General features: G+C 41.2%; 1 protein-coding gene across 2 annotated transcripts in view; it reads left to right on the top strand.

The window, feature by feature from the left end:
* The window catches only part of RHBDL2 (rhomboid like 2), an 82,765-nt gene extending 75,522 nt beyond the window's left edge, over positions 1-7,243 (top strand). For both annotated transcript variants that reach the window (XM_077295930.1, XM_077295931.1), the window contains one exon: positions 2,349-7,243. In XM_077295930.1, coding sequence (XP_077152045.1) covers positions 2,349-2,528 — 180 coding nt within the window. In that variant the 3' untranslated portion in view covers positions 2,529-7,243. The remainder of the gene's footprint in view (positions 1-2,348) is intronic.
* The last annotated feature ends 5,406 nt before the right edge of the window (positions 7,244-12,649 follow it).

The following is a 12,649-nucleotide window of genomic DNA, read 5'->3' on the forward strand; positions in this document are numbered from 1 at the left end:
CTACTTTCCAAAATGGTGTCACTTGTGTTTTTTTTTACTGTTTAGGTACATTAGGGCTCTGCAAACGCAATGTGACGCCTGCAGACCATTCCATCTAAGTCTGCATTCAAAATGGCGCTCATCCCTTTCTGAGCCCTCCCATGCGCCCAAACAGTGGTTCCCCCCCACATATGGGGTATCAGCGTACTCAGGACAAATTGGACAACAACTTTTGGGGTCCACTTTCTCCTGTTACCCTCGGGAAAATACAAAACTGGGGGCTGAAAAATAATTTTTGTGGGAAAAAAATGTTTGTTTTATTTTTACGGCTCTGCATTATAAACTTATGTGAAGCACTTGGTGGGCCACAGTGCTCACCACACCTCTAGATAAGTTCCTTAGGGGGTCTACTTTCCAAAATGGTGTCACTTGTGGGGGGTTTCAATGTTTAGACACATTAGTGGCTCTCCAAACGCAACATGGCATCCCACCTCAATTCCTGTCAATTTTGCATTGAAAAGTCAAACGGCGCTCCTTCCCTTCCGAGCTCTCCCATGCGCCCAAACAGTGGTTTACCCCCACATATGGGGTATGAGCGTACTCAGGACAAATTGTACAACAACTTTTGGGGTCCAATTTTTTCTCTTACCCTTGGGAAAATAAAAAATTGGGGGCGAAAATATCATTTTTGTGAAAAAATATGATTTTTTATTTTTATGGTTCTGCATGATAAACTTCTGTGAAGCACTTGGTGAGTCAAAGTGCTCACCACACCTCTAGATAAGCTCCTTAGGGGGTCTACTTTACAAAATGGTGTCACTTGTGGGGGGTTTCAATGTTTAGGCATATCAGGGGCTCCACAAAACGCAACATGGCGTCCCATCTCAATTCCAGTCAATTTTGCATTAAAAAGTTAAATGGCGCTCCTTCGCTTCCGAGCTCTGTCATGCGCCCAAACAGTGGTTTACCCCCACATATGGGGTATCGGCGTACTCAGGACAAATTGTACAACATCTTTTGGGGTCCATTTTCTCCTGTTATCCTTGGTAAAATAAAACAAATTGGAGCTGAAGTAAATTTTGTGTGAAAAAAAAGTTAAATACTCATTTTTATTTAAACATTCCAAAAATTCCTGTGAAACACATTAAGGGTTAATAAACTTCTTGAATGTGGTTTTGAGCACCTTGAGGGGTGCAGTTTTTAGAATGGTGTCACACTTGGGTATTTTCTATCATATAGACCCCTCAAAATGACTTCAAATGAGATGTGGTCCCTAAAAAAAAATGGTGTTGTGAAAATGAGAAATTGCTGGTCAAATTTTAACCCTTATAACTCCCTAACAAAAAAAAATTTTGGTTCCAAAATTGTGCTGATGTAAAGTAGACATGTGGGAAATGTTACTTATTAAGTATTTTGTGTGACATATCACTGTGATTTAATTGCATAAAAATTCAAAGTTGGAAAATTGCAAAATTTTCAAAATTTTTGCCAAATTTCCGTTTTTTTCACAAATAAACGCAGGTAATATCAAAGAAATTTTACCACTATCATGGAGTACAATATGTCACGAGACAAGAAAACAGTGTCAGAATCACCAGGATCCGTTGAAGCGTTCCAGAGTTATAACCTCATAAAGGGACAGTGGTCAGAATTGTAAAAATTGGCCCGGTCCATAACGTGCAAACCACCCTTGGGGGTGAAGGGGTTAAAACTGGTCCACTTGATGTGGAATGACCCAAAGGGAAAAAAAGTTTCTTAGCATTTTTCTCTTTAAAAAAAATGTAGGTTTGGTTTGGTAGGTCTTTTTATAAATCCGTAAAACCGGCGAAATAGTCTGACAACATTATTTCCAGATACCATATGTGAGTCAGAAAGGCATGCAGGCAGCTTCTCCATATTGTTCCCATTTAGTTTTAGCTCTTTCCCATCCATTTCAGCTTTTTTCTCATGCCCCCAGACCGGTTTCTTGGGTCCAGCCGAAAAATATTCATCTTTCCCATTGACTTGCATTGGATTTGTTATTTGGTATGAATACAGGGATATTAGAAATTATTTGTGACAATTTTCCCGAATCCTAATATTACACTATTCGATCATCACTAATTTGTATTTTTAAGGGAAAAAAAAATGTTCTACTGAATGCAAAAAAATAGAAAGCTACAGCAGAAAGTCCAATGTATGGAAGGAAGTACAGTAAACGTGGACAAGGCATTTTTGTAGACAATTTATTCTGAATTGGCAAAATATGACATACATGCTTTTTTTAAAAAAAATGAAGTACAGCATCATAGTTGTATTTGTAGCAACGGTTAATTAAAAAATGTTTTTTTTTAGGCATTAACCATTGTTTTCCTCGCTTTCACATCTAGGTCTCATTCGTTGCTCACTTTGCAGGAGGACTTGCAGGAATGTCTATAGGTTACACAGTTTTCAGCTGCTTTGACAAAAACCTGATAAAGGACCCGAGGTTCTGGATCTGCATAGCTGCATATGTCGCTTTCCTGGTTTTCGCTGTACTCTTCAATATATTCTTGTCTCCAGCGCCCTAACCTTTATTACATACTAATGGAAAAACCACAACATATACAACCTTTAATATCTAATTTATGGGAAATTGGAGCTTCATAACCAAAATGCAAAAAGAGCTTTTAGCCACCAAGTGCTACTTATATGGGTGTCTTTTTTAAATAGGGGACTTCGATCTAGGGAGCAACTACTACCTCTGCACCCATTATAGCTCTTGTCCTGGACCATGGATATATCAACATTATTGCTCTAATTAACTCTTTGAACAATGCTCAGAATTTGGATACAACTAGATAATTTCAGCAGAAAAAGTGAATACGGTGATCACTGACCAGCGTGCCATGATGCAACTTCACCTGAATGAAGTTCACAAGCTTCAGCAATCCTATGTTATACCTCAGCACAACGTTTACTTGGGAAGAAAAAGTTTTGATTTATAGCTGTATATTTGAAATATTGGAATTAGACAGTATTCTGTGGTTGAACACTCATGACGTGCCTTGATATGCTATGGTTATTACTTGATGGATCTTATAACAAATATATAGTTCACCCTTTTTTATACCGCTAATTTAAATGTAATATGTACAAAAATGTTTAGGAGATCTAATGATCAATAATATTGTACCTGTCCCGGGTGCCACCATCCTGACATCTCCATATCTTTTACATCTTTGAGCCCCAGCTGGTATATCGAAGACTTTTGTTGAAGCTCTTTTACTAATATTCATTGCATATATGAAGTTAATAATCCTATTTCAGCTCATGCTTAACATTTAGTTTCATACCTTCCATTTGTCACCAATAGAAGGGTGCACTTTCCCTATTTTTTTTAATCTTGTTTGTTTCTTCCAAGTTACTAGTGATGAGCGCACGTGCTCGAATAACGTCTTATCCAACCAAGCTCGGGTGTTATCCGTGTATCTTGAGAGTGCTCGCATATTATGTTCAAGTCCCTGCGGCTGCATGAATTGTGGCTGTTAGACAGCCGGAACACATGTGGGGATTCCCTAACAAAAACGCAATCCCTGGATGTGTTCAGGCTGTCTACAAGCACTCTCAAGATACACGGATAACACCAGAGCATGGTCGGATAAAACGTTATCCAAGCATGTTCGCTCATCACTACAACTACAAGTCACTTCTTAAAAATTAAAGAGGTTATCCAGTTTTTAAGCAATTATTATAAATAATCCCATTGACTCTAAATGCTAAAGTAAACATTAATCACCCATCATGGCCAAAGATAAAGCCAGCCAGGAAAGATACTGTACAGGAACAGAGAGTAAACAGAAGCATAAGGTTCATTCTACACTTAGATTATCTTTATGACAATTCGGAGAGTTGGGGCTTGTCAGAGTACTTGGGTGAGGTGTAAGCGATCTGCAGTACTAAGAAGCAAGATGTTGCTAGAAAATATAGCTAAGCAGTGAAAGAATAGGCCTGTCCTTTCAGATATGTGAAACTGGATGCACACAGTTGCTGGTAGAGATAAAAAAGGCACAAAGGTACAAGAAAGAAACTGTATGTTGGGGTTAATCTGTATATAAACAATAAGTATGCATTTATTCTGCTTTGTCAAAAACATAATGCACTTGTGGGAATAACCCTCTGATATAGATAGTGACATAGATAATGAAGTAAAAGATATCCAGCAATGATTAAAAAATATCTTGAACATGAAAACTTGATTTAGACAACAGGTCAATCCCTTTAGGATGTCCATGCACTTCAAATAGCTGTGGCATTTAACCCGCTATTACTCCCAACTATCTCAAAAACAGGCTTTCAGTAAAATTACACGTACCCTATGCTTCGGTAGGATGAGGTCAATAAGTTGCTGTTAGTATTAAAATCATGTTTACTAATGTGTATCATATTGTCAGAAAAGTAGAATGTATACAGCCATATTTCATTCAGTTTAGCAGATGAGATTTGAAGCAATTTTCCATAAAAAATATTCTATGCTTTTTCTGAAAATAAAAAATTAGGATAAAGGTTATTTCTGTAAGGGACAATTTATGAAATATAATTTTGACAAATTTTCCATTATAGTTGATTACAGCTTGCACTTTTGTCACAGTGCATAGAAAATGGGTTACATGTATTTAATTTATTTTACATATTTATTTTATTATTTGATTTTCTATATGATTTTAATTTAAACCAGGATATTCAGATATCTGTCAAGTCAAAATAGCCATCCATGGTTAGACTTTGTGCAAGCCACTCTATTTAGCATTTCCCAGGTTCTTCCACATACTCACCCTTTTCACCTCTGCACAGGGAGATAGATGCCCTTTATTTAAGGGGCCATTGGTTGCATTCACATGCCACCCAACACCAACCAGGAACCATTGTAGTCAGCATCAGAGGGAATAGAGTGACTTCATCCATTTGCCTAACTTGAAGCTCATGGGTCCCAATTGAAAATCTTAAACACGGCCCACAAATATTATGGTTCTTTAATAGCATTGGCCTTCTCATTTAGGCCAAAGAAAGCTTTGAGGTCCCCTTTGGCTCCAAAGCCCAGGAAAGGTTGCAATCCCTGCACCTCTATAGTTATTCCCCTAACTCATCTGACAGTGGTGGTTAAATCATGAGCACCATACGTAGGTTTATCCACTTGGTCAACAGTTTTGTGATTGTTGAAGTAGGTCAAATAACCACACTCAAAGCCTTGATTTTACTCTAGAAATTAGGAACTACAGCAAATGATAGCACCATATAGATGCATGGACAGTGAATAACATTGGCTATAAAACTAGTAAGGCATCCTTCCCAAGTAGCCCTATTGGGACAGTTGTACTATCTTGCAGTTTTTCACAGTTTCTTGACCTACGAAGACAAGCATCATATTGTGTAAACTGGTGCAAAAGTTTGCAAGTCAGAGAAGTTGTCCATTGTTTACTTCTTTTAGACCAAGGTCCAGTAAGATGCCAAAAAAGTATACATATCCTATGGCCAATAAAAAGCAGGAAAATTAGTGTAATATAAATCTGTGTTTTAATTTAGTATTTAGGTATCATAAGGATTCTACATAGGTATAAGAACTATACATGGTATGGCATTGGCATCACCTGGATAGGGCTGTCACAATCATGTACAATGACAAACTTTCAAACATAGGGCAAAGTTTTGCTGTATTTTCAGTATATATTTAATAACTGCGATATTGTGAAACCAACATGTTTTGTATCATTGTTTGTTAACGCCAAACATATTATCCAAAGTAACAGCCATAATTTGTGCAAGTTAATTTTCTTGTTTTTAGTAAATAAATTAAAAAGGAAAAAATGTTTATTCAGCTGACCGGTGTGGAATAACATGATATAATATATGTGGTCCACGGATAAACTCCAGGCAGGTTGCTGGTTCAACATAGGTGGTAAGGAAAACGGGTAATCCAGCATCCGCATCTCCAAAATAAAATTTTGCATTCATTGTGAAAACAATAAAAATGAGATGTGCATAAAAAACATGATAGCATATATCAAAATATAATGCTACTACGGGTATCAAACTCTAAAAGGGGACTTTTAATCATGACAATATATTTGGTGAAAAAAGAAGATTATAAAGGAAAAAAAATTCTGATATTGGTGAGAATATGCAGACACATCACCAACAAAGAATCCCAAATGACAAATTCTATCGTACGGAGTGTAGTAAAAAATGACAAATACTTAACTGTAATGTATTATTCAACTGTAGTTCAATATAGATATACAATTGAAACCAGACGTTTACATAAACCATATAAAAAGACACATATGCATGTTTTTCTCAATATCTGACATGAAATCAGAATAAACCTTTCCTGTTTTAGGTCAAATAGGATTACCATAATTATTAATATTTGCCAAATGCCAGAATAATGAGAGAGAGAATGTTTTAAGGCATTTTTATTACTTACTGCAAAGTCAAAGGTTTACATACACTAAGATTACTATATGCCATTAAACAATTCTGGACTGCCCATATGATGATGTCATGTGTTTGGAAGCTTCTGATAGGTCGTTTGGCAACGTCTGAGTTAATTAGAGACACAGCTGTGGGTGTATTTTAATGCACACCTGAAACACACTGCTTCTTTGTGTAGTAACATGGGAAAGTCTCAAGAAATCAGCCAAGATATCAGGAAGAGAATTGTGGACTTGCACAAGTCTGGCTCATCCTTGGTTACAATTTCAAAATACCTGAAGGTGCCTCGTTCATCTGTACAAACAATTATTCACAAGTACAAACAAGATGAGATTGTCCAGTCATCATACCGCTCAGGAAGGAGAACGGTTCTGTGTCCCAGAGATGAACATGCTTTGGTCTGATGTGCATATGAACCCAAAGACAAAAGCAAAAGACCTTGTGACTATGATGGCGGAAGCTGGAAAGATTGTGTCATTATCCACAGTGAAACAAGTACTGTATCAACATGGGCTCAAAGGCCACTCTGCAAGGACGAAGCCATTACTCCAAAATAAATATAAAAAAACAGATTAATGTTTGCAAATGCACACAGGAACAAAGACCTTAATTTTTGGAGACATGTCCTGCGGTCTGATGAAAAATTGAACTTTTTGAGCGTAATGACAATGATTACGTTTGGAGGAAAATGGGAGAAGCTTGGAAGCCTTAGAATACCATCCCAACTGTGAAACACAGAGGTGGCAGCATCATGTTGTGGGCTTGTTTTGCTGCAGGAGGGACTGGTGCACTTCACTTAATAGATGGCATCATGAGAAAACAGTAATTAGACTTACTGGTAATTGTATTTCCAGGAATCCATCCTGACAGCACACTGGAGGACGTCCTTCTTATCCATGATGGGACAGGAAACACGAGAGGTTAAAAGGACCCTCCCCCTGCCACCCTTCAGTGTTTTTCCAAAGTAACACATCTGGATGGATGCAAAAAAACAAGTTTTATTCCAAGAAAATAATCAATCATACAAATGTTACATCACATAAGTATAAAGATCAAACAATAGGGAGGGAACTAACAGTGCTGTCAGGATGGATTCCTGGAAATACAATTACCAGTAAGTCTAATTACTGTTTTCCAGGTCACCACCTGACGGCACACTGGAGAAATACCAAAGGAGAATGGTATTTAGGGTGGGACCACTGCTTGAAGTACCTTTCTACCAAAGGCCAACTGAGGCGAAACTACATCTAACTTATAGTGTTTAGAAAAGGTACTAAGATTAGACCATGATGCAGCTCTACAGATCTGGTCTGCCGTAGCCCCCCCTTTCTCTGCCCATGATGTGGCCATGGCCCTAGATGAGTGGGCTTTAAGATTAACTGGGGAATTCAGACCTTTAGCTTTGTAGGCTAAATTAATTGTAGATTTTATCCACCGTGCGATAGTCGCTTTAGACGCTTTTTTCCCCTTATTTGGACCCCTGAACTGAACAAACAAGTTATTGTCCCATCTCCAGGGTCTAGATAAATCAAGGTACCTGAGTACTGACTCTCTTACATCAAGGTTATGGTAAAATCTTTCTTTTTGGTTTTTAGGGAATTGGCAAAATGACGGTAAAACAATCTCCTGATTCATATTAGTATCTGAGACGACCTTAGGGAGAAAGGCCGGATCAAGCCTTAGTACTATTTTATCCTCAAAGATCTGTAAATACGGGTTCTGTACCGAAAGAGCCTGTAGTTCCCCCAATCTTTTTGCCGATGTGATCACAACTAAAAACGCGGTTTTAAGAGAGAGTTTGTTAATATCTATGTCTCCCGATATATCCCAGGACTGATCGCACAGAAAATTCAGGACCAGATTAAGATCCCACGGCGGGACTGATTTTCTAATTAATGGCCTTAGCCTCTGGACTGCTCTAGAGAATCGACTAATCCAGGGGTGGGTAGATAGAGAAAAATAAAAAAATACACTCAGGGCCGCTATCTGGACTCTTAATGTACTTGGTCTAAGACCTTTTTGAAATCCTGACTGCAAGAAGTCGAGAATTTTTGGGATATCTGGATGGTCAGTATCAACTATCATCTCCCCGCAGAATCCACAAAATCGTTTCCATATTTTTGTGTAGATAGCAGATGTCACCGGCTTTCTGCTGGCTTGAAGGGTAGAAATGACGTCATCTGAAAGACCATTTGCCCTCAAGACCTTCCGTTCAGGATCCAGGCTGCCAACTGAAGTGCTCCTGGGTTCTGGTGTAGAACTGGACCCTGTAGAAGAAGATCCTCTCTTTCTGGTAACAGGAGGGGTTCTTCCACTGATAATTTTTTTAACAATGGAAACCAACTTCGTTTCGGCCAGTGAGGAGCTATGAGAATGACTTTGGCCCCGTCCTCGCAGATTTTCCTGAGTATTCTTGGAATCATTGCCAGAGGCGGAAACGCATACAGAAGACCGTTGTTCCAGGGTTGTGACAGGGCATCGATCGCAGCTGGGCTTTCCCAGGGGTTTAGGGAGTAATAGGTTTTGACCTTTGCATTTTGCTTTGTAGCAAATAGATCCACAGTCGGTTTCCCCCAACAATGACAAAGACCCCTGAATACTTCGCTGCTCAGTTCCCACTCTGTAGGAGATACACTTTTCCTGCTCAGGAAATCCGCCAACTGGTTCTTGGATCCCTCCAGATGTACAGCCGAGATTGACAGTACCGACTTCTCTGCCCACTTGAAGATCTGTTCCGCCAGATCTTGTAATGCCAAATGTCTTGGGCCCCCCTGATGTCGAAGGAAGGCTACAGTCGTCGTATTGTCCGAAAAGACTTTTACATGCTTGTTCTTCAGCAAATGTTGTGCCGCCGTTAAGACCTTCCAAACCGCATGCAACTCTCTGTGGTTTGATGACTTCTTGCTGTCCTTTCTTTCCCAACGACCTTGGAAATATCTTCCTAGGACATGACCTCCCCAACCTTGCTGACTTGCGTCTGTTGTGACTGACACACTCGGGGTTTGAAGCCATGGTACCCCCAGCCGCAGATTTTTGGAGAGAGTCCACCACACCAGAGATCTCTTGATCTGAAATGAACGATTCAGTCTTTGATTTAGAGAGTTCTGTCTTCTGTTCCAGCTCCTCAGAACTCCCTGCTGAAGCTGCTGGGAATGAAACTGGCTCCATCTCACACAAGGGATGCAGGCCGTCATTAACCCCAGTATTATCATCCCGTCTCTGATCGTATTTCGGCCTCGGGAGAAGTGATGGACCTTTTTTACTATACCCTTTAGCCTGTCTTCCGGAAGATAGGACATTCATGTTTCTGAATCGAGCATGACTCCTAGGAATTTTATTCTGGATTTCGGTATTAGATCTGATTTCTTCCAATTTATAATCCATCCGAGACTCTCTAGTGTGGAAATGAGGGATTGACAGTTGATCCTGAGCTGGTCTACTGACTCTGCCGCTACTAAAAAGTCGTCTAAATAAGGGATTACCATCAAATCCTGATTTCTCAGATATGCGACCACCTCTACCATAAGTTTTGTAAAAACCCTGGGAGCCGACGCCAGGCCGAAGGGGAGACAGCGAAATTGAAAGTGGTAGATCTTCCCTTCCATGTTTACCGCGAACCGCAGGAACTTTTGGTGGTTTAAGTAAATGGGAACATGGTAATATGCACTCTTTAGATCTAGAGTGCACATCACCATACCCTTTCCCAACAGAGGAATGGTAGATCGAATTGACTCCATTTTGAATCTTTTGTATACCACCCAATTGTTTAGGTGCTTCAGATTTATTATTGTTCTCGATTCTCCCGACGGTTTTGTTATCGAGAAGAGATTCGAGTAATGACCTCTGTACTCTTCTTGAGAGGGGACCGGAACAATTGCCGCCATTTTTAGGAGGTCCTGTATATCCGACCACATGGGGGATGAAGATTTTAGATGTGAGCTGGACACCAGAAACCTTTCGGGCGGAAGGGAGGTAAATTCGATCTTGTATCCCTGGGACACCACTTGTAACACCCAAGGACTTGTTGTTATTTCCCTCCAACCTTCTAGGAATCCGGCTAGACGACCCCCTACTCTGATGGCGTCATTTTCTATGGTAGCTAGACCTCGGAACTGAGTAACTCGAGTCTTTGGTTTTGGGTCTACTATCCCCCCCTTTCTGGTAGCTCCATCTACCTTGTTTCCCTTTACCCCTGTAATCTGGCGTCTGCCAAAAAGTTGGTCGCCAATTTTAACAGAGGCAGGGATTTCAGGATAGTATCCCTAGGAGTTTTGGCTATTAATTGATTCTGAAGATCATTTAGCCACAGGTCCATGGAGCGAGCCACTGATGTCGCTGCAATATTTGCTCCAATAACTGCCGAAGAACTCTCCCAGGCCCTTTTTAAAAGGCCATCTGCTTTCCTATCCATGGGCTCTTTCAGATTGGAAGAGTCCTCAAAATGGATTGAGGTTCTTCTGGATACTTTAGCCAATGGAATGTCTATTTTAGGAATATCGACTCATTCTTTAACTTCATCCGGGTCAAACGGCAAGCGGAGTCGGAAATCTTTAGGGATAGTCAGTCTCTTCTCCGCCTCCTCCCATTCATCCAGAATCATGGATCTGATATGGGAATTTACCGGAAACACCTTCGCAGTCTGTGAGCGCAAGCCACCAAACATTTCATCCTGAACCGAACAAGATGGTTGTGGTTCCTCAATTTGCATAGTATGCCGAACAGCCTCCAACAGTTCTCCTGTGTCCGCCGCGGAGAATAAGTATCTTCTCCCTTTCTCCGGAGGGTCTCTGCTCTCCTCTTCCTCCTCTATATCGGACACAGAAGATGACGGGTCTCCTGAAGAGTAATCGACCCTCTGCCTTTTGCTCGGTCTCTCCGAAGGTGAGGCTTGAGGTAGTGCCAGACCTGATACGGAAGCCTGAACCTCCTCTCTTATCATGGCTCTCATATTTGACATAAGAGAAGCCTGCTCCTCTCCTATGATTCTGCAGGTGCACGCTTCACATAGGGGTTTCTGCCAGGTATCTTTCAGTTTGGCTGCACAAATAGGACACTTTTTGCTTTTGCCAGGCTTCTTTAACGGTTTTTCAGGTAATGAGGCAGCCTATAGGAAATAACAAACTCTAGGATAATGCCCCATTTTTTTTTTATTTTTTTTTAAAGATATCCATAATACAGGGCCCCTGCTCTACTTACTAGCGCCGTGGACTCCTGCCCCTCTGCTCTAGCTGCGTCCTCCATGATGCACTGGAGATCGCTTACTGCCCCCGCACATACCTTTATATTTCTGTTCCTCTGTTCATCTGTACAGCGCTCCCGCGCTCACTACCGCTTGCAGAGACGCCGCCCGCCCCCCTCAGCTGCAAACTGGAAGTGACGCGCGGCCGGATAGAGAGGATGGTGCAGCGAGGATTTCCTTCCCCATGCCGGCCGCATGGAGACGCCGACATCAGCAGAGGCCGCCGCTGGGATCGCATGCACCAGGGGGCGCGACGGAAGGATCGAGAGCCCCCGGCAGAGGGAAGCGATCCTCATACCAGGAGCAGCGCTACACTGGTAGGCAGAGGGACCCTCGGTCGGGTGTCGGCCAGCGGGTGCCTCATGGAGGGAAGGGTGAGGCAAAGCCCCCCCAATCCACATCCCCCCGCACAGAACGGTAGCTTCCTCTCGTCCGTTCCTATCCATAATGGGACAGGAAAAACACTGAAGGGTGGTAGGGGGAGGGTCCTTTTAACCTCTCGTGTTTCCTGTCCCATCATGGATAAGAAGGACGTCCTCCAGTGTGCTGTCAGGTGGTGACCTGGAAAAGAAGATTATGTGAAGCAACATCTCAAGACATCAGCCAGGAAGTTAAAGCTTGGGCGGAAATGGGTCTTCCAAATGGACAATGACCCAAAGCATACTGGCAAAATGGTAAAAAAGTGGCTTAAGGTTAACAAAGTCAATGTTTTGGAGTGGCCATCACAAAGCCCTGACCTCAATCCTATTGAAAATTTATGGGCAAAGCTGAAAAGGCAGATGTGAGCAAGGCGACCTACAAACCTGGATCAGTTACTGTACACCAGTTTTGTCAGGAAGAATGGACCTAAATTCTGACCCCCTATTGTGAGAAGCTTGTGGAAGGATATCCCAAAGGTTTGACCTAAATCATTCAGTTTAAGGACAATGGTACTCAATACTAATGAAATGTATGTAAACTTTCGACTTTGCAGTAAGTAAT

Source organism: Ranitomeya variabilis, chromosome 3 (assembly GCF_051348905.1).
Source record: "Ranitomeya variabilis isolate aRanVar5 chromosome 3, aRanVar5.hap1, whole genome shotgun sequence".
Classification (NCBI taxonomy): Eukaryota; Metazoa; Chordata; class Amphibia; order Anura; family Dendrobatidae; genus Ranitomeya; species Ranitomeya variabilis.